At 34.6% G+C, this 27,747-nt stretch overlaps 1 protein-coding gene across 1 annotated transcript; it reads right to left on the bottom strand.

The window, feature by feature from the left end:
* LOC144964002 (uncharacterized) lies at nt 1-25,284 on the bottom strand. Its single transcript, XM_078897947.1, has 5 exons — nt 25,096-25,284; nt 13,587-13,734; nt 11,053-11,231; nt 1,884-2,022; nt 1-245 (listed from the first exon to the last, which is right to left on the bottom strand). Exons 2-5 carry the CDS (start codon nt 13,709-13,711, stop codon nt 2-4), a joined length of 687 nt encoding a protein of 228 aa, XP_078754073.1. The 5' UTR covers nt 13,712-13,734; nt 25,096-25,284; the 3' UTR covers nt 1.
* Nucleotides 25,285-27,747: the final 2,463 nt, after the last annotated feature.

Here is a 27,747-nt window from a genome sequence, read left to right as displayed (position 1 = left end):
TTCATTTATTTGATAAAGCACCGACTGCTTTAAAAGCCGTAAGAACTCTCTTGACTTTTGACTTGGCAGACCCTGGTGACTCTAGAATAGCTGGTAACGTGGGAACTTCAGAGACAGTAACAGATGGTAAAGGGTGCCTATCCATACTATTCCTCTTCGACGCCACTAGGCTGGTCCTTGGAATTTGTCCAAAGCTTGTTACCTCAGGAGGGCCGTATTCTTTACTCTCGAGGAACATATCGTATCTGAGGCAAAAATGTACATAAAATGAATTGTGATAGTTTGGCACTGTAATGATAAAGTCGCTGGCAAACGAGAATGGGGATAATAATAATAATAATAATAATAATAATAATAATAATAATATATAATAATAATAATAATAATAATAATAATAGTAATAATAATAATAATAATAATAATAATAATAATAATAATAATAATAATAAAAATAATAATAATAATAAATAACATTTTTATAGATTCTTACTCAAATTTCACCAGGCTCTAGGCGCTTAAATAATAAGTGTATTTTTATAGCGCCTTTCGTCGACACCTCAAGTCGCATAAAAAAAAGACATTGCTTACCCAAAATACACTAACACTACGAGACCAAATCAACCAATCTCAAAACGTGAAGAAGGCATCAAAATCACCAATACATAAGTCACATGAAACATTTCAAAATTCAATCAAGCACTGATAGGATGAATGAGAATGGCAATAACTGTAAACTGTAGTCCCACAGCGATGTGTCATGGATACAATACACTAACAAATACAATGCATTATGTCAATGTGTGACTGGAAGCGAATGATAGTTCACATAAACGCACAAGCAACGCATACTGAATATGTCTAAATTTAAATTCAGATTTTTACAATTTTACAATCGCGACAAATACCCGAGACAAAAAAAGCAAAAGCATCATAATATTATAGCTAATTAGGCATTAGGTTCAAAACAAAACAAAAAATATATATAAACGCTTGTTCTGTTGACATTTTAAGAACTTGATCGACACCGACGTCAATAAGATGAATATGAATATGATTGATGTCGACGGTTGTCATAATTGAAAACAAATGATTTAATACGATTGTTTCAATATCAAGTCATACACAAGGCATTAAAAGAACATTTTATCCAAGTTTGCCTTTAGAAAGATAAGACAAGGTGAGTCTGTTGTCAAAGTAACCATAAAAAAAATCAATAATAATATTTTTCATTTTTAAGAACGAGACATCATCTTCAGAAAAAGGAAAATAAACCATTTCTAAGGTGATAGAGGGATAGAGTTATACCCTACTAAGTTTCAACATTTTACATTGATTGTGTAATCCAAACAGAAGCAATAGATCTGTGTTATAATCGACGTGTACACATGTAGGTCTGACATCCAAACCCGTTTATGGGCCTTCTTTAACATTGCTAATACAGTCTCTGATCAAATTTGGGACCTTATTGATCTACGCCAAACACCTCGTAATTCGATAACAATGCCGGTCAAAAATTGTAAATATTATTATATTGTCTGCTATCTTATTCATCAAGATATTTACACAGCTTTTGTCCGTGTAAGAGTCATGCTCTGAACATTTTACAATTCTAAAGAAAATATCCTGGTGGTGAAAAAGCGTTCAGTTAAAACAGACTACTACGAATGCGCGTAGAAATTTTGGTAACTCTGGACCATAAATAAATTAGCTCATTCTTTTCCGACAGGACGAGGTATATGTCAGCTCGAATCCTCGGACTTGAAATTAGTCGAGTTAAAAAATATAGTTATCTGCATTTTCTCTATTTAAACCGACCTTTAAATATTACGATGTTTAGAGGATGGAAATATAAGATTGATAATAATCATAGTACATGACCTTACCTAGGACATGGCTTGTCACCATATGAATGATACACATATGGAAAGGTGTGGACCATCAACACCTTGTGTCTAATACTGGGTCTTCTCTTCATCAATTGATTCACAGATTCATTCTTTGCTTGAGGACTTGGCTGTTCTTCTGAAACAACCGGTATTGGAAAATAAGGGAAATGTGAAATAATTGTCTCATTCAAAACCCTAAACAAATAAATGCTTCTGTTTGTTTTGTGGAGTAATGACAATGTCAAGTATTGACAAGTCTGATAAAACAAAACGAAGTCCTTATATGCATTTTTGGCTCAACAAAATAAGAAACTAAACCCTGAGAGAAAAATATATAGAGTTTATCTAGCTACAACAATAATGAGACGCAAATGAAGATGACTTGGACATATTGCAAGAATGGATGCAACTCCTTTGCTAAAAAAAAACTGCACTCGGTGAGGAAAAGTCCGTAAGTCAAGCAATTTCTTCGCAGTTTGTAAGATATCTTGTTATATATATATATATATATATATATATATATATATATATATATATATATATATATATATATATATATATAGATTGAGGACGACTCGGGCAAGATAATTATAAACCCCAATGACCTCTTAGGAAATTGAATGGAAGCTCTAATTCAATAATTAAAAAATCAGATAATGTGTACGTTTAGGGTCTTCCCTTTTATTTACAAAACTCGAGGAATGAGAGATGTGAGAATTGTGTTGTTAAGATGATTAAACATAACAAGAGTAGAGGCACTAGACATACATTGTGTCTATGTAGTCTAAAACAAAATGAAGTCCTTATATGCATTTTTGGCCCAACAAAATAAGAAACTAAACCCTGAGAGAAAAATATATAGAGTTTATCTAGCTACAACAATAAAGAGACGCAAATGAAGATGACTTGGACATATTGCAAGAATGGATGCAACTCCTTTGCTAAAAAAAAACTGCACTCGGTGAGGAAAAGTCCGTAAGTCAAGCAATTTCTTCGCAGTTTGTAAGATATCTTGTTATATATATATATATATATATATATATATATATATATATATATATATATATATATATATATATATAGATTGAGGACGACTCGGGCAAGATAATTATAAACCCCAATGACCTCTTAGGAAATTGAATGGAAGCTCTAATTCAATAATTAAAAAATCAGATAATGTGTACGTTTAGGGTCTTCCCCTCTATTTACAAAACTCGAGGAATGAGAGATGTGAGAATTGTGTTGTTAAGATGATTAAACATAACAAGAGTAGAGGCACTAGACATACATTGTGCCTATGTAGTCTCGAACAACAACGCATAAGTATGTTTCTCTCTGACCGAACGGAAAAATTTAGAAGAGCAAAGACAAAACCAAAAAAAAAAAAAAAAAAGAGAAAAAAGAAAAAAAGCTTCATAGTTCAATTGGCTGCCTTGATAAACTGATGACACAAATTATTGTTGTAAACTTGATATTATTAATCGTTACTATTTATGAGAAGAGGTAGAATAACAGATTCTGAGCAATGGAATCAAAAGTGGATATCAAATTAAACAGGTTCAATTAACCTCAATTAGAGACAAAAATTGTTATCCGACAAGGAAATTTTTTCAGACTTCGGCAAACGTGAACTTGATGGCTATAAAGAAAAAAACTACTAATTTGAAACAAGAAAGCTAATGAATCGACTGAAAGAAGAAATGAATTACTTATGATATGAACGCATTATTAAGGACACGCACAATTAATGCTTAAATTTTTGAAATCAGGACAAAGACATATCTTGGAAAGTCATGAAAGAATAATTGAACATGATGGGAGGAAAAATATTGAATTATTTGTAAACATGCTTTATGTTTTTCTGCTTTAGTTTTGGTAACACGGATGCTTTGGAGTTCAAGAAACTCGTTCTTTCATTAGTTAACAAGTAACTAAATAGCATGTCAATTATTACCTTATTTTGGGGGAAACAGAATTAGGGAGACAATGCCATGGTAATCTTCTTTTTGTGGACAATGGTTAACGAAGATAAGAGCATTTACATCTCCTAATGGGTTCCATCATTGATGATGGAAACCATTTAGAAAAATCCGTTTACATTTGAAGGCCTTTACAAAAACCAATTTATCACACTCCCTCTTTGTTATATATATATATATATGCGAGGGAAGAGAGAGGGAGAGACAGAGAGAGAGAGAGAGAGAGAGAGAGAGAGAGAGAGAGAGAGAGAGAGGCAGAGAGAAAGTGGGAGAACGGGAGAGGAAGGATGAGTTTCAAAAGTATATTTAAAATAAGTGAAAGAGATAAAATTTAAAATGTCAAAACAAAAAAAAGAAAAGCCAAAAAAAAAAAAAAAAAACCAAAAAAAAAAAAAAAAACCAAAAAAAAAAAAAACAAACAAAAAACCCAATACAACAAAACTTTATTATTCTAAAATGAAACCAAAATAGAGTAAACTTAGCTTGGAAATTCTCCTTGATTAAGTGGAAGGCTTGTAGTCAAGTTCTCAATCAATATAAAAGAAATAAGGTAAGGTGGGGGGAATTCCACACCCAACTTTTTCAGTTTATTGTCATAAAGTTTCTACTGATGAAGTGATCACGCAAACAGAATACAAAGATACCACTGTCATTCCCACTTGTATTCTGTACAAATAACATTTTAAAAAAGAACAACACTTCATAAATTCCAAATTTTCTCTTTATTCGCATATTCACCATTCTGGGGTAATTCCACGCCCATCACGACAAACATGCACAAACGAAATAGAAACCATCAGTAACAATAATTAACGCCTGAAATGAACACAACAATCTTTGTGGACATGACATGAGACCAATAGGCCAAGGCGGGGGTCCTGATAGCTCAGTTGGGTAGAGCACTCGCTTCACAATCAAAGGGACGGAGATCGATCCCGAGTTTTGAGTTAAGCAATAAATATCTTCTCCCATTCTGCTGTATCGTTTTTTGTCTGATCATGGACTGTTCCCCAGTTTAGGTTGTATAATTTGGCAGCTCATTTTAGCCCATCCCTCCAGATATAGCGAGATCGACCCGTCACCATATCTGTATGATCAGACGACACCGTCTTTCTTGTATTTCAGCACCATAATTAGCCAATCTCTATAGAAAAAAGAGAAAAACATGAACATAAATCCCTTCCAGACCCAGCTCATAAGTAACATCATGTAGGCCCACAATAAGGCTTATTATTCAAACAGTATTAATAGGCTAAACACACTTCCAATACTTTTGAATGATGTGGTTTTCTAAGAAAAACAATAGTAAACTATACAAAAAACATGGATGATGATATATACTATTTACTTGACATGATAGCTAGGGCCTCTATTAGTAAAATAAAACCATTGATATAGGATATTGATTAAATATTTTCACCAAAAGAGAAATTTGAAACCCGTAGGGTGTGGAATTTTCCTAACCTTTATGAATCTAAAATAGGCACAGCATCTTACTTAAGGCACCTGGACAGGTTTTGGGGAAAATGTTACCTATCCGATGAATGATTAAGCATTTCTAGCTTGTGCTTCAAAATTGAAGAAAATCTAACAACATTTTGTCATATTTGAAAACCATGAGTGTTGCACTTACCTTCAACGGACTTGTAAACACTTGTAAAATTGTCAGAATTCAACAGTTGTAAAAGTGGCTGCTTCTAGTGTTCAAACAGGAAATAGAAATCAAAGGTAGTTAAAACTTTGAATAGTTTCCAATTGTTATTTTTTAAAAAAGTAAATCCACAACCGGCGGCAGCAGAGAAGCGGACCAGAATACTGGCTTCATGACGGTAGGAGGTCAAAGCCGAAAGGACGCCCCCGACCAGATTTCAGATCTGTTGTCACCAAAACGCAAGCTCAATGTCTCGTGCTGGAATGTTAGGACCCTATATCAAACAGGAAAACTGGCACAAGCCCAGCGCGAGATGTTGAACTACAAGATCGATTTGCTAGGCATATCAGAGGCAAGATGGACAGGAGCTGGGAAGCGCCAACTCTCAAATGGCGACATGATCATTTGGTCAGGACGAAAGGATGACCAACACAGAGAAGGTGTTGCCCTCTTGATAGCCAGGCAAAACAACAAGTCACTATTGGAATGGAAACCGATAAGTGAAAGACTTTTATACACAAGACACAACTCAAAATACACCAAGCTATCAATCCTCACATGCTACGCACCTACAGAGGATTCAGATGAAGAAAACAAAGAAGAATTTTACGATATTCTAAGAATGGCCGTTGAAAACATTCCAAGACATGATATGCTCATGATCATCGGAGACCTTAATGCTAGAGTTGGCAATACACAAACAAATCAGTCCGTTGGAAAGGAGGGCATCGGGTTAATGAACAACAATGGAAGCAGACTGGCAGAATTTTGTGAAGAACACAACTTCATTATTGGTGGAACTTTCTTCCCACACAAAAACATCCACAAATTGACATGGAAATCACCAGATGGGAAAACAGAAAGTCAGATAGACCATATAATTATAAACAGAAAATGGAAGAGCAGCCTAAACGATGTCAGAGTCAGACGATTGGCAGACATTGGAAGTGACCACCATCTTGTCACAGCCAAAATCTCTACTAAATTGATGAAAACAAAAATAGCAAAACAGAAGGAGAAACGTTTCAACACAGATAAATTGAAAATCCCAGATATCCAAAACAATTTCAATATCTCAGTCAGAAACAAATTCAGTGCAATACAAGATATTACAAACATGACAATCCAAGATTTCAACCACGTCATGCAGGAAAGTGCCACTGAACACTTAGGACACAATAAATCCAATACAGAGAATTGGATATCAGCAAGGTCATGGGAGCTCATTAACCAAAGAAAATCAATCAAACTAAATCTCCTGAACGCTAAATCCCCCCGACTGAAAGAAAGGCTATCCAGTGAATACTCATTGAAGGATAAAGAAGTGAAAAAATCCACAAGGAAAGACAAAAGAGATTTTGCAGAAAATTTAGCAACTGAAGCAGAAAATGCAGCTGTAAGACACGACACACAAACACTATACAAAATCACAAAAAAGCTCTCGGGAAACAGAAGTTATGGTCAAGAGAAACCATTAAAATCCCAAGATGGTAGTGTCATCACAGACGAAAAGGAGAAAATTGAAAGATGGAGAGAATATTTCGCAAAACTTCTGAACAGACCAGACCCATCTTCTTACACAGATATCCCAGAAGCAGAAATGGACGTAGAGGTTAATCTTGGTCCAATCACTGAGCATGAGGTGCACGAGGCAATACAACAACAAAAAAATGGCAAGGCCCCAGGTATTGACAAAATACTGCGGAAATGCTTAAAGCGAACTCGCAAGAAATGTCCAAAATTCTCAGTAAACTGTTCACCAACATTTGGGAAAAGGAAGAAATACCAGAGGATTGGCAGAAAGGCATCATCCATAAAATAGCCAAGAAAGGAGACCTAGGAAATTGTGCTAACTGGCGTGGAATCACACTCCTGTCCGTAACGAGCAAAATTTTTAATAGAATCCTTCTGAAAAGAATCTCACCTCACATTGAAAACATTCTTAGAAAAGAGCAGGCAGGGTTCAGAAAAGGGAAGTCATGTAGTGACCACATATTTACCCTGAGACAAATCCTGGAGCAAAGCATTGAATGGAACAGCCCCCTCTACACCATTTTTGTCGATTTTGAAAAAGCCTTTGACAGCTTACACAGAGAGTCCCTGTGGAAAATACTTCGCCATTATGGTATACCGATGAAGATAGTCAACCTAATCAAAGCAATGTACAGCAACTACCAATGCCAAGTGATCTGTGGTAACAATTTAACAGACAGCTTTAATGTAACAACTGGTGTAAAACAAGGCTGCATACTCTCCCCGCTTCTGTTTATCCTGGCTCTAGACTGGCTCATGAAAAATACAATTGATGGTAAGAAGAGAGGCATTCGCTGGACACTGACATCTTTTCTGGAAGATATAGACTACGCAGATGATATCGCGTTAGTTTCCAGTACACACAGAGACGCCTCAGAGAAACTAAACGTACTACACAAGAACGCCTCGAAAATTGGACTGAAAATAAATTTCGATAAGACTGTGTACATTAGGGTGAATCCAAAACATGACAGTGAAATTAGGATAGATGAACATATAATTGAAGAGGTAACAGAGTTCTCCTACCTCGGATCCAAAATAACAGACGACGGAAATGCAGAACACGATATCAAGCACAGAATTCAAAAGCAAACCAGGCTTTCGGCATGCTGAAAAACTTTTGGAAATCAAAGCAAATAATGAGAAAGACAAAGCTGAAAATATACAAGAGCAATGTTTTAAGTGTACTGCTTTATGGAAGTGAAAGCTGGAAAATGACATCCTCCTTAATACAGAAACTAGAAGCCTTTCAGAACAAGTGTTTAAAAAGAATTTTTAATTTATTTTGGCCTACAAAAATAAGAACAGTGGATCTATTAAAGAAAGCTGACTGCACTAGCATTGATAGCCAAATAAAAAGAAGAAGATGGCGTTGGCTGGGTCATGTGGCCAGAATGGAAAAAGGGTCACTTCCCAAGACAGCCTTGTACTGGACAGCAGATGGGAAGAGAAAGCGGGGAAGACCCAAAAAAACCTGGCGAAGGACGATGGAGAAAGAATTAAAGGAAGCAGGCCTGTCCTGGAATACAGCCACCGCAAAAGCAGCCGATCGCAAAAAATGGAGATGTCTGGTGGATGCCCTATGTGCCTCAAGGCCCGAAGAGGATTAAGTAAAAGTGGCTGCTTCTTGTGTTCAAACAGGAAATAGAAATCAAAGGTAGTTAAAACTTTGAATAGTTTCCAATTGTTATTTTTTTCATTCTTTCTGCGAAGAATTAGATATAATGAAAATGGGATTGGAATTCCCCCACCTTATCTATATTGTTTCAGTACAATTTGGTGCCGATCAAAATTAAATATAGAAGCAGAGATGAGTATCAATATATATGAGTCACATTAACTTCCTTTATCTTTCTCTCCAAGTTTGGAGAAATGATGGAAAGATCGCAAGATTGATTGATAACACCATAACAAAATATTTGACCTAGAAATTTGACATTGTAAAAATATCATTGTACGTCTATAATCTTTATTTTTAATATAGCCGGATGCTTGCTGAGAACTTCAATTAATAATAATGCTGATAATAATAATAATAACAATAATAATAATAATAATAATAATAATAATAATAATAAAATAATAATAATAATAATAATAATAATAATAATAATAATAATAATATTAATAATAATAATAATAAAATAATAATATATTTATATTATATTATAATAATAAAAATAAAATAATTTAAAAATAATAATAATATATAATAATAATAATAATAATAATAATAATAATAATAATAATAATAATAATAATAATAATCAAACATTTCGACCAATAAAAGCAACCCAATTTTCGAAAAGTATTGAACTCTAGAATTATTTGCTGTCTCAGTCATTGCACGGCAGGCTATGACTAACGGGCACATATTATTTGCAGGTCTGATAATCGAGCACAATAATATGCTTGTTTTAACATTATTGTATGTTGCACTGGTTTTAGAGCAATTCCATTCCAACAATAATTTGGTTTATCGGATTCAAAACTTAGTACACTTCGGCTTTTACGATAGCGTACGTTCTAATGTTCTGAACATTTCAAAAGTCAAAATGTGATCCACCGTATTACAACGCTATTAAGTCAAGATGAATTTATGGCCACAAATATGACACTTAGGGATGATTTCTACTCGTATTGGTGGAGAATAAGTACAATTTTGTTTACATTGATATAACCTCGAAGTTGGTATTTCTTACCAAATTAATTATGAAGTCATTTTTCGAAGTCATATTCATCCCGACATAATACCGATTTGAGACGATGGGTCACGTAATATATACTAGCGGATAATAGAAACGGCCACCTCTTACATTTTGTCATGAAGCCGTATCGTGTATAATAAAAAGACAAATCAATACAAACAACGAATTTAAATACATCTTTTAGGTTAATGATAAAAGCAGAAATTGAATCAAACGTGTCAAAGTTTAAATAAAACATCTGAAAAGTTATAAATGAGACAATGTCAAACAAAGCAGAAAGAAAAATATAAGAAAAAAAATCATCCTAAAACATCAGCCTGTCTCTACTTCAAAATTTAAGGGGCAACTTAGTATGTTCAGAAACTGCGAATTGAAGCACATCTCTGACTCATTGAATGTATTAAGTCCTGGTGTATGACATTTATTTGTTGATATACCTAGCATATCAATTCCAGAATCAATGAGAAATAGCACCAGACGAGGTTTCGTTATGACGTCAGCTAGCCATTGAATATTCCAAACAATTGTACATTGATGGATGCCAATAATTCCCCCAAACCTCAATTTGGTTATTGCAATTATGGTAAAACTTTATTATTTCATCATTTTCATCTCATTAAATAAAGATTCATTTGAGAAAAAAAATGATATCATTTCTTTTAGCTGTTGACTCCATCGGATTTGTTGTTATACCAAGTGACGATTATAGTGAATGTGCAGTGGACATAAGATGGAGTTCCTTGCAGGACACTATCAAAGGCTTTCAATCTTCCATGAATGTTATTCTAACGATATGCAGTTCATTCGCTGTATATACTGATCCCCAGATACAATGGCTTTGATAGAGCGTCCTGTACAGGGGATGGAACCTCATTCAATGCACAAAGTGACTTATAGCTCTGCCCCATAGATCTAGCGTTATTTTTCTTCACATTAAATATTCCTGCACTTCCAAAGTCGTTACATGACCACGTTGCATTTCAGAGGCTTGATCAGCTCACTTTCTGCCTACGGTAAATCTTGAGATTATATCAAGAAACTAACGATTTTATTATGGTGTAAAACTGGAACTATTCTTAAATTACGTTAGATATAAATTACATGGGTATTGACTTTCAGTTATTACCGAAACAAAAGAAAAAAGGAAAGACATTTTTTGTTGGAATACTTACTTATTACTCTCTTGTAACATACAAACCAAAAGATTAGTTTGTAACTAAAGAGAAACGAGATTTATAGACACGAGAAGAGTGGTATTTTCTTTTCCCCGCTTGTATACTATTATTTACTTATACCTTTTTCTGCCTTCCTCAGTCTGAATTTCCGGATGAGTTTGTTTGCGGCTGCTTTCATTCTCTGATGCTTGTGATAGGTGGCCAAGATATGCCTAGCTCGCGTTTCCTTCTCCCTTTCCAACAACTCCAGAATATCCTGGTTCTCTCGTATCTGTTCTTGTGCCTTCCGTACACGGCGTCTGGTCATAAAGGATAATGATTTAGGTTTAAAGAAATGGATAGAGGGGTCTTGCTGTATGATCTCGCCTTTCAGACCGGGAGGTCCCTGGTTCGTTCAGGATGGGAGCGGTGCTAAGTTGAACCCCGAGAAAGGGCTCTTCACTCACAATCTCTCACCGCACTCAGTTGTAACATGGGTACTTGGATGGTCACAACGTTATCACTGTAGAAAATGAACTGCAATGCCTTACAGGCATCGCGTTTCGTCTTTCATGTTATGTATTGCTGTTGAGTTAAGACCCATTATAAACCAATTCGAGCACGTTTAAGTTGATTAAAGCTCAACAGGGACAATAAATGATAGATTTATCGAATTGTAATGATTGGCATAACGTTGGTAGCCGATTCATGGACATGTTTCGTTTTTTGCAGAAATCAAGCGAAAAGTATAATGTCTTTTGATTAATTAGTAAACATTAGCTATAGAAACCTCAACCCAGGGTCATGTGATTTGTGGAGGCAATGGTGCCATATTATTGTCTCACCCGAGCGACGTTTTACTTGTTTTGTAAAACTTCTCAAAACCGAAACTTTAAAGGTGGGTTTTCAAAAATCTTTTGATAAGTGAAAAATAGAGGCAAACTGACATAATACCCTCCATCTAACTGAGAGAATACATTTATTTGTCTGTAAAAGGCAGAAATGACGCCTCTTTCAAAGAATTAATAATATTTTTATGAAAAGAAAATGATTTTGAGTGATATAAACCTAAAGAATCTTCATTGTTAAATGATTTAGTGTCATTTGTCAGCGTAGAAAAGGAAACCTCTTAAATCAAGGCAAACTGTTCTTTATTACAAGAATGATTAGATGCAACTTCATGATTTAATATGTAAACAATCGCCGAAAACGGTATTAAATTGGGTGAAGAATTGACTTTGGAGTCTATGTTTTAAAAAAAAAAATAATATGCCCATGAAAAAAGAATAAGCGTAGTTGTTCAAACTGATACTAAGCTGCTAGCAGAGGTGGACTGTAAAAAGTAACAAACAAAAATGAATATAACAGCTTCTAAAAAGAACAAAATACCAAACACGGAACGGGCTCAAAACCCTTCTTCAACCAACAACAACAACAACAACAACAACAACAACAACAACAACAACAACAACAATAAAAACAATAAAAACTTAATACGTTACTAAAAAAAAAAACAGATCGACGACTAAAGTACGTCCTAAAACTGCTGAAGTCACAAAATCTTGTAATATCAACTCGTTTTCACTTTAAATTCGAATTTTGGGATCCTGTTTTCCTCCGACACAATACCGAATAGAGACGGTGGGCTACAAATAGATATATTATATCTATATAGATAAGTGCGCATAATCAGCTTTTATCAGTGACTTACACAAATCTATTATAATAGCACTGCTAATGACTACACCCACGAATTGTGTAATAATTAACTTGACGTTTCTGGCCAAATGGAGACTTTTAATACAGTGTTTTTATTTGTGTTGGGAGAATATTTCATCAAGTAGGTGTAGATATAATAATGACAATTGTACTTCCCTAGTTGAAATTCATTATATATGAAATTATGTCGACCGAAGTTTTCAAAGGGTGGCGCTTTCCGGTCATTAGTATTGACGCGTTGACCCTTTAAAAGCAGTATTTAATCTTTGCTCTAATTAGGGGACTGATTATGCCGTTTTCACCAAGAGAAAACTAACAAATGCAACTGTTATAGCTGTCATTGTGAAAACGGTTGTGCCAGCAGGTTTAACCGGGAAAATAACGAGAGGAATAATTATGACTTACAAATTTTTTTTCAAAAATAAATCTCGCCGTTAAAAGGTTAAATTGTCAAGGCTGTTTTACCCTTGACGTAATAAATTCAAAATGTCAGTTCATTTATGCAAATCTAAAGCCCCACTTATAGGTTAGATCTAGATACTTCATGATCGTTAAATATGTGATAGCCGGATGCAAATATGATTTTTAAAATTGTTCCAATAGACGTTTTGCGTTGGTTTAAGGGTATTTCTATTACTAGATACAATGAGACGACATTGTTTTTGGGTTATCAGACCTGCAAATAAGTACTCGTCAGTTAGATAGGTTGATAAAATATATGACTTGTCGCTTCAAAAGTGCATTATGCCCACGGGCCGGGGGGGGGGGGGTTAAAACATTAATTAGATATGTGACCTTATCTTGGAGTTGGTTAATGTTTTGATATTAGTCCAATGCATGATATTTATGCGTTACAGTCAATACTTTGATTTCAACATAGGATGCTCAGTCATCTTGATTTTTTTTTACTGTAAATCATTATGTAAATCATTATGTATTTTTGCATTTACCCATACCTGTAACTCTTGTCCATTTGGGAAATATCCATTGCCAAGCGCCGTTCAGTGAGTTGTTTAACTTTCTTTATTTGCTGATATTCTGGGTCACTTGAAGATGTCCAAAGAGCACTATACTGTGCCATCCTCTGGTTATATATTGTCAAATCTGAGTAATTAAAAAAAATGTATGGTGTATAACGATTTTACCAACACCGTCCCTGCAAGAATTCCTACCTGCTTCCCTTATAATATCCTCCCTCCTCATCTTCTTCTATCCCTCTAATCAATTCTCAATTACCACCACCACCACCACCACCACCACCAACACTACTACTACTACTACTACTACTACTACTACTACTACTACTACTACTACTACTACTACTACTACTACTACTACTACTACTACTACTACTACTACTACTACTACTTCTACTATTACTATATTACTAGTATACTTCTATTATCATCGCCACCTCAACAACTACGACTACTGTGTACAACAAAAATAACAACATAAACAAAAACACCAACAAATACTACTACTACTACTACTACTACTACTACTACTACAACTACTACTACTACTACTACTACTACTACTACTACTACTACTACTACTACTACTACTGCTGCTGCTGCTGCTACTACTAACTACTACTACTACTACTACTACTACTACTACCACTACTACTACTAATACTACTACTACTACTACTACTACTACTGCTTCTACTACTACTACTAACTACTACTAATACTACTACTACTATACTACTACTACTACTACTACTACATACTACTACTACTACTACTACTACTACTACTACTACTACTACTACTACTACTACTACTACTACTACTACTACTACTACTACTACTACTACTGCGAGTACCACTGCTATTACAACAACTACTACTATAACTACTAAATCTATTGCAATCAATATAAATATGAAAAGTGAAGATGAATTTTTTTGAAACATTTACATCTTAATTTGTACACTGTGAAATACTATGCTGTATTATGTTGGTGTGATCCTGACGGTTAAATTTAAACTTTCATTTGATTTCTAAAAACGTAGGGGATGTAAATTAAATGTCTTTATTGGAAAAACAGAGAGATTTAAAAAAATGATGTGACTCAAATTTTCTTCAACATTATCAATGCCACAATAACAGTTCATACAAACTATAAGAAAAAAAAACAACATTAGACGTTGATACCAAGACAAATAAAGTACATTACAAAAACTGGTATTAGTCTATCAAATAATTTTTAATAAAATATGTCTGAATATCTGTCTTTAAAGCAGTTTCTGTATTGCATTTTCTTAAAGAAGCGTTCCAAACAGAAAAGGTAACATAAGAAAAAGGCATATCAGAATACTTTTGAAGCCTTTTATGGGAACAGTTAATCTTAGTTGATTATTAGATCTTAAAGTTCTGGAAGGAGAGTACAATGATATAAGGTTTCATAGATATATAGAAATTTTGTTGACAGATATATTTAAAGCGAAGAACATAAATTGTGTATTTGTGTCTTAATTCAACACGTAGCCAGTGAAGAGAATAAAACATGTATGTTCTATGATCTCTTCTCTTTTCTATAAGAATGATCCTAGCAGAATGTTTTTGAATGCATTGCAGTTTGTAAAGGTGATAGAGATACTAAGGTAAAATTGCAGTAATCTTTTTTGGAAAATGTAAATGATGAAGCAAGAGCGTTTATGGCTGCAGTGTTTAAAAACTGATTTTCCTATCTTCTTATCCTCAAAAAATTAACGCTATTACCGGCCATGTTCTTATTTTACGCCGGAGTTTGGTTAAAAAATGTGAGTAAAGATTCTTTTAAAGGACACCTTGTTGGTTTGCTCACAGAAGGAATCGAACCAGGAAACCTTGCGGTCCGAGGGCGGGCTAGTGTCATAGCACAAGAACGCAAAGCCGTTGAAGATAATGCAAGAACGTAGTCTATCCAATATATTACGAGTTAACCGAATTCCAATCAGAGAATCATTGATCGTCATGGATTTAAATCCTGGATTAGGATTCAGCATGCATTTGTTTTAATATCTTAATTGGATGAGATTCAATTAGTTGGGTACAAAATCGACCAATTATCGGATTTGCCACCGAATCCTGGGCTTACAATGCAATAATGAACGTTAACTGACGTACCCTGTAAAATCATGTATTTAAAACAGTGGCCAGAAAATTCGTCCGTTAAATATCGATCTATTTAAATGACCCTCATCTTGACAAAGACTCCAAAACGTGGGACTACGTGAGGTTTAACCCCCCAACTGACATCAATAAATAGTACGGTGTTCACCATGATCAGTAATAATAATAATAATTAATAATAATAATAATAATAATAATAATAATAATAATAATGATAATAATGATGATGATAATGATGATGATGATGATGATGATGATGATGATGATACTACTACTACTACTACTACTACTACTACTACTACTACTACTACTACTACTACTACTACTACTACTACTACTACTACTACTACTACTACTACTACTACTACTACTACTACAAATTATATCTGGCGCTGGCTTCCGGCGACAACAGACGTGTTGTGAATGTTTACCTATTTTCTACACATATTTTTATTCATTTATCATTCAATCGTCGGAATTTACGCCTAATTTTTATTCAAAATGGATGTGAAGTATATATTGTTCCTGATTTTTATATTTATTAGTATATTTATAAGCATAAATGGTGTTTTAGCCTGTAATTTTGCTGCTTAAAGCCTATCGATAACTTATACTCCAGAGACTCTCCGATCCCTCCAACCCGTGTCACCCCCACCACCCACTATTGACACATCGTTTATTAAAGTAAGAAAGAGGGGGAGAAAAGGAGGAATAAAAACAAAATTTAACAGACGGCCTTTTCGTCCATTTTTACCCTGTGTAGTGACAGGTAATGTAAGATCACTGAAAAATAAAATTGATGAACTGTTTTCACTGTGTCGTTTTAATAGTGACTATCGTCAAGCCTCCATAATAGCGTTAACAGAGACTTGGCTATCTCCTCACATACCATCATCATGTTTTAATATTGAACAATATTCACTATTTCGAGGAGATCGGACTAATGTAAATAAACGAACTGGGGGTGGGGTGTGCACATATATTAACAACAAATGGTGCCACCCCAATAACTGTCATATAAAGAAAATGTATTGTGACGACTATATTGAATTTATTACTGTTTCGTCACGACCATATTATCTACCCCGGGAATATACTCATGTCATCATCATCAACGTCTACATTCCACCATCATCAGACAACACCACAGCGAAAAATATTTTGAGGAAAGAAATACAGGACATTCAAATTAAGTCACCCGATGCCGTATTGATGGTCACTGGCGATTTTAACCAATGTAACGATTTTACTCTCCCGGGACTTCATCAATACGTGGACTGCGAGACAAGGGACAAAAAAACATTAGATTTATTCCTGTGTAATATTAAAAATAGTTATAAATGTTTACCCCGTGCCCCATTAGGTTTATCTGACCACTGCATGCTCTTGCTACTCCCCACCTACCGCCCAGTTTTTAAACGTGTAAAACCAGTCAAGAAAAGTGTACAGATCTGGAACGGAAGTGTGTGTGAAGATTTGCGTGGTTGTTTTGAATGCACTGACTGGAATGTTTTTATCGAATCATGTGATAGTGTGGATGAGCTAAATGACTGTGTGAGTGAGTATTTAAAATTCTGTGAACAGCTAGTGTCTTGTAAAAAAGAAATAAAATATTATCCTAACAACAAGCCTTGGATAACAAAAGATCTAAAACTTTTATTGAACCAAAAGAAAACTCTCTATACTAGTGGAAACAAAAAAGATCTGAAAACAAAACAAAAAGAGATCAAGAGGGTAATATCTAGTTGTAGAGACAAGTACAAAAATAAAATTGAAAAATGCTTTTCTTCTGGGGATATACGGGACACGTGGCGGGGGCTTAAAACTGCTGTCAACTATAATCCAAAGCCCACGATTATATCAGAAGATATCGAAATTGAAACTTTAAATAAATTTTATTCACGTTTCGACACAGCAAACAAAATTTGATATTGAAAATGAAAAACATAAATTAGACAGGGCTTTGGAAGATGAAATGACTATTGAGGTCAGTGAGGAGAAAACGAGATTCGTATTTTCGAAACTAAACGAGAGGAAGGCTGCTGGGCCGGATGGATTGAAAGGAAAACTATTAAAAGAATGTGCCCATCAGCTTTCCCCCATTTATACACATATTTTTAACTGGTCCCTCCAATGCGTTTCGATCCCTGAAATTTGGAAAACTTCAAAAATTATTCCTGTTCCAAAAAAAGAAAAACTTGAAACTATGAACGATCTCAGACCTGTTGCGCTGACTTCAATAGTCATGAAATCTTTAGAAAAACTTGTTCTTGTTCAAATTAGGAATCAGTTTATGCCATTGAGTGATAGTCATCAATTTGCTTACAAACCAGGACGTGGCGTAGAGGATGCCATTTTGCTGTTTACAAACAACATCTACAGGCATCTAGATCACGCTAGGAGCTATTGCAGATTGCTTTTTGCAGATTTTTCTTCAGCGTTCAATACAATGCAACCTCAGTTGGTTGTTCAAAAATTGACTAGTCTGAATTTAAACAAGTATATAATTGCTTGGGTGCTCGCATTTCTTACGGAGAGAGCACAATATGTTCAATTAGGACAAAACAAATCTTCCTGTATAATTACAAATACTGGTGCTCCTCAAGGTTGTGTATTGTCTCCTGTATTATTCACAATATACACGAATGACTGTAGAAGTCAAAACCTGAGTGTACCTTTAATAAAGTTTGCAGATGACACCGCTCTTCAAGGCCTCATAATAAATGGCCACGAAGTGGCTTATAGGCAAGAAATTGATAGATTTGTGTCTTGGTGTGATGCCCACCACCTAGAGCTTAACATAAGCAAGACAAAGGAGCTAGTGATTGACTTTAGGAGAGTGAAGGAACCGATAGAACCGTTAAAATTAAAGGACCAATTCGTCCAGCGAGTTCCTCACTACAAATACCTTGGTGTAACAGGCTCAAGTGGGATGAACACTTGAAAATATTAGGCATAAGATGTGCAGACATATTTTTTATCAAAACTCTCTCAGTTTAGAATAGATAAAACCCTCTGCACATTATTTTATAGAGCAGTAATCGAAAGTGTTTTGTCATTTTGTATAACAGCTTGGGGAGGCAATTGCTTAGCAGTGGAAAGGAACAAAATGAATTCAAATATTTAAAAATCCATTAAACGCTATATAAATGATGTTGACGATGTAGATCTTTTATACGAGAAATTTTGTATAAATAAAATAACTAAAGTATTAAATGACCAGTATCATCCACTAAGACCATCAATTATTATGTCAGAAAGAAGTGGTCGCCCTTTCTCTATTTCAACGAAAACAGAGAGACACCGAAAATCTTTTCTGCCGTCCAGTATTAGGCTTTATAACAACAAGCAATAATCATTTTATATAATTATTTCTCATTTTTACTTTTTAAAATATAAATATTAATTTATTAATTTATTTGTTTTGCAATCTTTTCAATTTTCAATTTATAGTGACAGTTTTAACTATTTTACAGTGTTGATATTATTCATATTATAAAGCGCAGCTCTGGTTATAGAGCTGCTCCTTTTTTCTTTTTTTTTTTTATAGAAACACCCTATTTCCATTGTATTTTTATCTTATTGTGTAAATTATAACACGTCTGTACAAAAAATTTCCTTTTTGGGATGCAATAAAGTATTATTATTATTATTATTATACTACTACTACTACTACTACTACTACTACTACTACTACTACTACTACTACTACTACTACTACTACTTACTACTACTACTACTACTACTATAATAATAATAATAATGTTTATTTGTGTAGCACCCAATCCCGCTGAGAAAACAGCATAAATGCTCTAACTTTTATGAATAGATACAATTTATCAATTATACAAATAGTATTCAATGTCAAGTAATTGATAATATTGAGAATCAGATTTATAATACATAAATATGTGTCATTATATTAATTAATAATAATAATAATAATAATAATAATAATAATAATAATAAATAATAATAATAATAATAATAATAATAATAATAATAATAATATAATAATAATAATATAATAATAATAAATAATAATAATAATAATAATAATAATAATAATAATAATATAATAATAATAATAATAATAATAATAATAATAATAATAATAATAATAATAATAATAAGCATATTTATATAGCGCCTTTCGTCGAAACCTCAAAGCGCTTTAAACCCCCCCCCCCCCAAAAAAAAAAAACAACAAAAAAACAAAAAAACCAAAAAGAACCCCCCCCCAAAAAAACAAAAACAATTCAACAAAGGTATCAAAACAATTAAGAGCATAAAAGGGCATCAATACATCATCAATATAAATGTCACATACAATACATTTAAAATTCAATTAAGTAAATATTTTCTGACAAGATATGTTATCAGGGCTTTTTTGAAAATGTCTATTGAGCTCGAGAATCTCACAGATTGAGGGAAATCATTCCAAATCGTGGGTCCGAATTTCATAAGAGACCTATCACCAAAATACTTAAGTTTAGTTTTAGGAGATGCTAACAATTTAGAATCGTGGGATCTAAGATTTCTCAGAGGTACGCATGGTTGGAGTAAGTGTTGAATGTAAAGAGGGACAGGAGACTCAAATACACCAAAGCAGATAAGGGCTATTTTATCTTCAATTCTAGCCCGGACTGGCAGCCAGTGGAGGATTCAAAGCATGTCCTGTGTATCATCGTAATGATATTTTCCCAGGACTAACCTAGCCGCACAATTCTGTACTCTCTGGAGCTTGTTTATTTTGTTATTAGGGAGACCAGCGAGCAGTGAATTGCAGTAGTCAAGACGTGACAACCAATGCAGAGACAATTATCTTCAAGGTGTTGAAAGGTAAAAACGACCTCATCGGCGATATTCTACGGAGCTCAAAGTACATAATTTTTACATTATTGTTTATATATGCTGATCCATAGACAAAGAACTATCCAGAATGACACCTACATTTTTAGCCTTTTCAGAAATAGAAATATCAGAATCAGATGTAGTTAGAGTAGGATTTGAAAATTGGAAAGACTTTAATTTTAGATGAGTTCCTATCAAAACAACTTCAGTTTTGTCTTCATTCAACAATAGCTTATTTGCAAGCATCTAACTTTTGATGGAGTCACAACAGTTTTCTAAATGACAGACAAGAGAGGAGAGAACATGAGGAGAAGCAGAGTTATATAGTTGCGTGTCGTCAGCATCTATGTGGTAATTAACAGAATAGGAGCGTATTACACTGCCTAATGGTAATATATAAAGGGTATAAAGTATAGGACCTAAAACCGAACCTTACGGGACGCCATATTCTATATAGATATCGTTAGAAACTTTGCCATTTACACTCACTGCCTGTGACCTGTTGGTGAGATATGATTTAAACCAGGAAAGAGTAGTACCAGAGATGCCAAAATCAGAATAAAGCCTATCACATAGGATTGAGTGATCTATTGTGTCGAACGCCGCAGATAGATCTAACAGCGTAAGGATAGATATATTACCATTATCACTTGCTATCAGCAGGTCATTCACGATCTTCAAAAGGGCGGTTTCAGTGCTATGATGCTCACGGTAAGCTGATTGAAAAGGCTCGATAAGATTGTTTGAATCTAGATGATTCTTTAGCTGCTTTAGTACTACTCTGTGCGGCTATGTGGTCTAGTGGTATGACACTCGCTTTCGGATCGGAAGGTCCTGGGTTCGAGCCTCGCTCGGCGCATAGTTGAGTCCTTGGAAAAGACTCTTTACTCACATTCTCTCACCGTACTCAGGTGTAAAATGAGTACCTGGCCGTTAACAGCGTTGTCTTTGTCCTAAAAATTGTAATATCGCCTAACAGGCGTCATGTCTCGTCCTACATGTTAAATGTTGCTGTTGACCAGGGAGCCCTTGTAAAGCGCATTGAGCACGTTAAGTGGATATTGCGCTATATAAATGCTCAATTTACTCTTTCCAGGATTTTTGAAAGAAAGGGCAAGTTAGAAACAGGGCGGTAATTTTTCAAATTTTCAGGGTCTAAATTATGCTTTTTTAAAAGAGGAGTGACGATTGCTTTTTTGTAGTAATCTGGTGCAGCCCCAGACTGCAATGAGTTATTTATGATTGCAGTAATAGGTTCTAAAAAACAGTCAAGACATTTCATTAAAAGATTAGTTGGTATCGGGTCAAGGGAACAAGATTTGGGTTGTGAGGCTAGGATAATTTCTTTCACTTCATCAGATGATACATGATTAATAATACTAAAATTAGAATATGTATTGGGGGTCTAACATAGTCCGAATTTTCCTCCTCGTTTTTAACAACTGAATGAAGATCTAATTTGTTTCTTATAATTTTCACTTTGTCTGAAAAATACTTGGAAAAGGCGGTTGGGAGGTTTTCTTCAGGGATATCTTTCGGTAAATGATAATTATCAACTGCATTTTTCATTTCATTAACTGTTTGAAAAAGTGCACGTGTGTTTTTACATGTGGAAATTTTATCGACAAAGTAAGTTTTCCGTTCGTTATATATGGTCTCCTTGACTATGATGACTTGATTTTTATAACGTTGACGATCCTCGTTAGTCTGTGACTTTCGCCATCGCCGTTCAGCAGCTCTGCGGAGTCTTTTTTTGCAGCCATTACTTTTTCCGTCATCCATGGCGCAGTTTGTCGTCTTGCCATCTTTCTTGTGCGCAATGGTGCATGATGGTCAAGAATCTTTCGCAGTGTGGCATTAAAGGAATCAGCTGTAATTTGTGATCCAAGAATAGCTAGCTCTGATTCTACACTGCTGGAGAATTCTTCAGGTTTAATTGTATTTATGTTACGGGACGTAACAATCGACTTTACTTTTGGTGGTTTAGATTTGTTTATGTTGAACATAATAACGAGGTGGTCGGATATAATTTTGTCGTTTACAGTTAAATTGTAGATTGGGCAGGTTGTAGTGTTTGTTGCAACCCAATCTAAAATATGGCCTTTGTTATGGGTGGGAGTTAAAACGATCAGTAAAAGATTATGGTTGGCTAAAAGATTCCTCATTCGCTTTGAATATGGGTCAGCTGAATCAAAATGTAGATTAAAATCACCTAAACTTATAAGACGATCAGTAAAAGAAATATATAATTCTATAAGGTCTTCCATATCTCGCATAAAGCCTGCATTTGTTATTTTATTAACTTTTGATGGAGGTGGATGGTATAAACATAAAAACACAATGTTAAAAGCTGTGAACTTTGTGCATTCGAAAGCTTTGAATGTGTTGATATTTTCCGATTTTATTTTAATAGAATTATTATAAATTGCACAAATACCGCCGCCACGTCCTGATGTCCTTGGACGTGACAGGATGTTAAAATTGACAGGCGTTAATTCACGTAAGATTACTTCATCTCCGACCTCTTCTAGACACGTTTCAGTAATAAATACGATGACACTATCAGAGTCACAAATTAAATCATTGATTTGTAAGGATTTGTTTCGGACCGACTGAGAATTAAAATACATTATGTTTACTGAATTATGAGCTGATGGTGACGAGACGAAGGATGACGATGGCAATGGTGATGACTGTGACAATAATGGTAGAGGTGGTGGTGACACTGCTGGTGGTGATGGTGGTCGTGTCATTGGTGGTGACGGTGTTGGTGATGATATCGATGATGGCGATGGTGATGGTGGCGGTGGTGGTAACGATAACGACGACGACAACGATGAATACGTCAGCGATGATGATGGTGGTGACGACGACGCCGACGACAGCGGCAGTTTTATAATTGTTGCTGGGGGTCAAGGCCGGTGGGTGGGGGAGGGTGGTCTATGACCAATATGAACAGGTATCATTCTCTGTTTACGTATGCCATCCCTATGCGGTCGTGGGTGATCAAAACAATCATTGTTCAAAAGTATGGTACAGTGTTGTTTGTATATATTGACGAGATATCTCAGGGCTAAAATAACAGATTGTAATAAACAGGGCTAGAAACATCCATAATGTGTCTACGTCGAAACGTCTTGATTTCACGACACGCTGGTGATTAAAGTTCTAGCTGTACTAGTTGTCACAGTACACTGACAATACTGGCACGGCGACTGTTATGGTGAAGTGAACTTGAAGTAATATCAAAGTCATATTGTCATATTGTCATATTCAATATTCATAGTATAATTAACTCTATTTACATTCATTTGGCATGTCAAATTTGTACAATCGAGAGTTTCAAATAATTGATATACAAAATACAATATTATCCAAAGTCATGATACATTATTCGTCAAAATCAAATATCATGTTGGTAAGTTCTTTATCAATGGCATTCCTAAAATTATTAATTGAATTAGATTTTTTACCTCAAACTTTAGATTATTCCAAATTGTCACAGTCCTTTGAATTAAATTATTTTTCCTTATAGACGAATTACGTCTTTTAACACTTATCTTAAACTTATCTCCCCTAGTGTTTGTAACTTACGAATCATCTAAAAAATCATTATAACCTATAGTGTCAGATGTTGTAATATATATTATAAGTATATATATATATATATATATATATATATATATATATATATATATAAATTATAAAACAAAAACCATGAAATAATAGTGCTCAACTTTAGTATAAAAGGAGCTATTTATAAACATCCGGTACCTGCTCCCTAATTGTTCACACTAAAAAAGAAAGCGACAGACAAGAATGTTGAGATGTCAAAATGTAATCATGGATATCCAGGACGTATTTTTATTCTACGTTGTCACGATTTATAGATGATCATGACACACAATAATAACCAGTTAACTGCCGTACCCTGAAAAGACATTTATTTAGAAATTTGGCCAGAAATATTCCTTCAAATATCGATCGATTTTAAATGACTTGAGCTTTGAGCTTTTATATAGCACAATATCCACTAAACGTGATCAAAGCGCTTATCAAAGGTTCCCTGACCAACAGCAGCACGTAACATTTAGACGGCTTTTTAGGCGATATTACAATTTTTTTCCCGACAGAGACAACGCTGTTAACGGCCAGGTACTCATTTTACACCTGAGTATGGCGAGAGCATATGAGTAAAGAGCCTTTTCCAAGGACTCACCTATGCGCCGAGCGAGGCTCGAACCTAGCACCTTCCGATCCGTAAGAGAGTGTCATACCACAAGACCACAATGACCCTTATCGTGGCAAAAAGTCGTCCCAGATTTGAGAGGTTTTGCAAGATGAGGGCCATTTAAATCGATCGATTTTTGAAAGACACGTTTTCTGGCAAATTTCTAAATACGTGTCTTTCTCCAGTACAACAGTTAACTGGTTAAACAAAATGGTATCCTGTCATTGAATCTTGATATCGAAATGATCTACTCACCTGTAACAATGTTGATGCGAAACGCACGTCCTGGTCGATAATAGAGTACCACTGTCCTTATCACTCAATGATATCAATTTCCTAACAACCAGCGTGCCATACACAATGTACGTCGATCTCCGGGTATAACATTACACCACCCCCCTCCCCCCTGGGGGCCTCATTATTTCCAACTCTGGTTAGGGATACTATACTGTCGTAATCTGAAAACAAATACATTTTGTTCATTTTGACCCGAAAACAATTATGAACAAACCATCTCCCCCCAAAAAAAACTTCCATTCAAAATTTTAAACGATCAAAATTATCCATAGCTTGTCAAATTGACTCGAGACTGAAAGATTAGTAAAGTTCTACACTCATTGATATGATGAAGGTCTTTAAAATTGATCGATATTTAAATTTGAGGCCACAATAAGGAAATTACGTTTTGTCAGAGAATGGCAGTGTATTATTTTTTGAAATGGCTGTCAAGAAATATTTGATTTATTGGGGTATGCTATACTTCTAATAATAGAACAGAGCTATTCATTACAATTCCAGAGGGTGGATTGGGGTAAAAGACCGGAAATAAGTCCGTGAGGTGTTTGTCTCATATGATTTAGACCGACCGATAGGTAAAAAAGTACAGACTAAAAGCAAATGTTGTCAGTACTGGGTGCTCTGGAAAAACACGTATTAAAATTTTAGCCAGAAATCTTGTTCCCGAAATATCAATCGATTTAACTGATCATCATCTCTTTTATAACTCTCAAACCTGGGATTCCGTGGAGGCTGTTATGAGAGTATTTGACAAGATGATGCTCATCGTAATCGATCGATATTTAAAGAACGAGTTTTCATGACAAAATTTTAAATGAGTATTTTTCCAGATTATGGAAGAGTATACTTTTGTACTTGCATTGGATAGACATCCGGCCCGAGCTTACCATAGGTCAACAATCACGTTTCTTTGTAATTGAAATGAAACCCCACATATAGATCTCTGCATGGTACAAGAATGAATAAACTATATTAATTTATATGAAAAGAGTAATAATAACTTGAATTCTATTGTAACACAAAATATGGTGACAAGTACATATAATTCAGGATATGGCCTGTTACAAAGAAAACAATAAATGACCCATACAGATAACAATCTTATGGCTGGCTAAGAGATGTATCATACACTTTTTTGACATTTTGTCTTAGAATGACTGTGATTGTCATCTCTTTTATTGAAAGAAATTACATGGCTACTTATAATCGCGTTCATCGCATTCTTACAGAAAATGGGATAAATATCCGGTGTTAGTAAATGATACTCAGAATTTACATTTCAAGACAAAGACTGGTCAAAAATATCCGGGTGTCCTTGGTTTGAAAAGTGTTGGGGGTGTAGATTTACAATCTCGCAACATGATCTAAACCCTGAGGGTCCAAATCGACGATGGATGCTAAATTCGAGACCTTCTCATATAAAGTAACGTTGTAATAGTCCAAAAAATACAAACCTCTGAATGGTTGATTTGTTTCATCCAAAATGCCCTGTAGGATCTCTTATAATCAAAAAAATATTTTTAATGTTCATAGCTCTCAGAATATTCTGCTACTACCACTGTTACTACTACTACTACTACTACTACTAATACTCCTACTCCTACTACTACTACTACTACTACTACTACTACTACTACTACTACTACTAACTACTACTACTACTACTACCACTACTACTACTACTACTACTACTACTACTACTACTACTACTACTACTACTACTACTACTACTACTACTACTACTACTACTACTACTACTACTACTACTACTACACTACTACTACTACCACTACTACTACTATACTACTACTACTACTACTACTACTACTACTACTACTACTACTACTACTACTACTACTACTACTACTACTACTACTACTACTACTACTACTACTACTACTACTACTACTACTACTACTACTACTACTACTACTACTACCACTTCTCCCTCTACTGCTATTATTACAACTACTACTGCTACTACTACTTATACTACTACTACTACTACTTCTACAAGTACTATATATTACTACTACTACTACTACTACTTCTACTACTACTACTACTACTACTAGCACTACTACTACTACTGCTGCTACTACTACTACTACTACTACTACTACTACTACTACTACTACTACTAATACTACTACTTCTACTACTGATATTATTACAACTACTACTGCTACTACTACAGCCATACACGAACATACACGCTTGCACATTGTTTCTACACATGTATACAAAAGAAATGAGCGTAAAAACACATACATACACACATACATACATACATACTTACATACATACATACATACATACATACATACATACATACATACATACATACATACATACATACATACATACATACATACATACATACATACATACATACACACATACATGCAGACATACATACAAACAAGCATACCATCGTACATTCATGCCTACATACATACATACATCAACATTACATACATCACATATATACATACATACGCACATACATACATACATACATACATACATACATACATACATACATACATACATACACACATATATACAAACCAGCATACCATCGTACATTCATGCCTACATACATACATA

Source organism: Berghia stephanieae, chromosome 1 (assembly GCF_034508935.2).
Source record: "Berghia stephanieae isolate SIO BIC M18660-M18661 chromosome 1, UCSD_Bste_1.3, whole genome shotgun sequence".
Lineage (NCBI taxonomy): Eukaryota > Metazoa > Mollusca > Gastropoda > Nudibranchia > Aeolidiidae > Berghia > Berghia stephanieae.
Note: the sequence above shows the minus strand (reverse complement) of the source record. Positions and strands in the feature narration are given on the sequence as shown.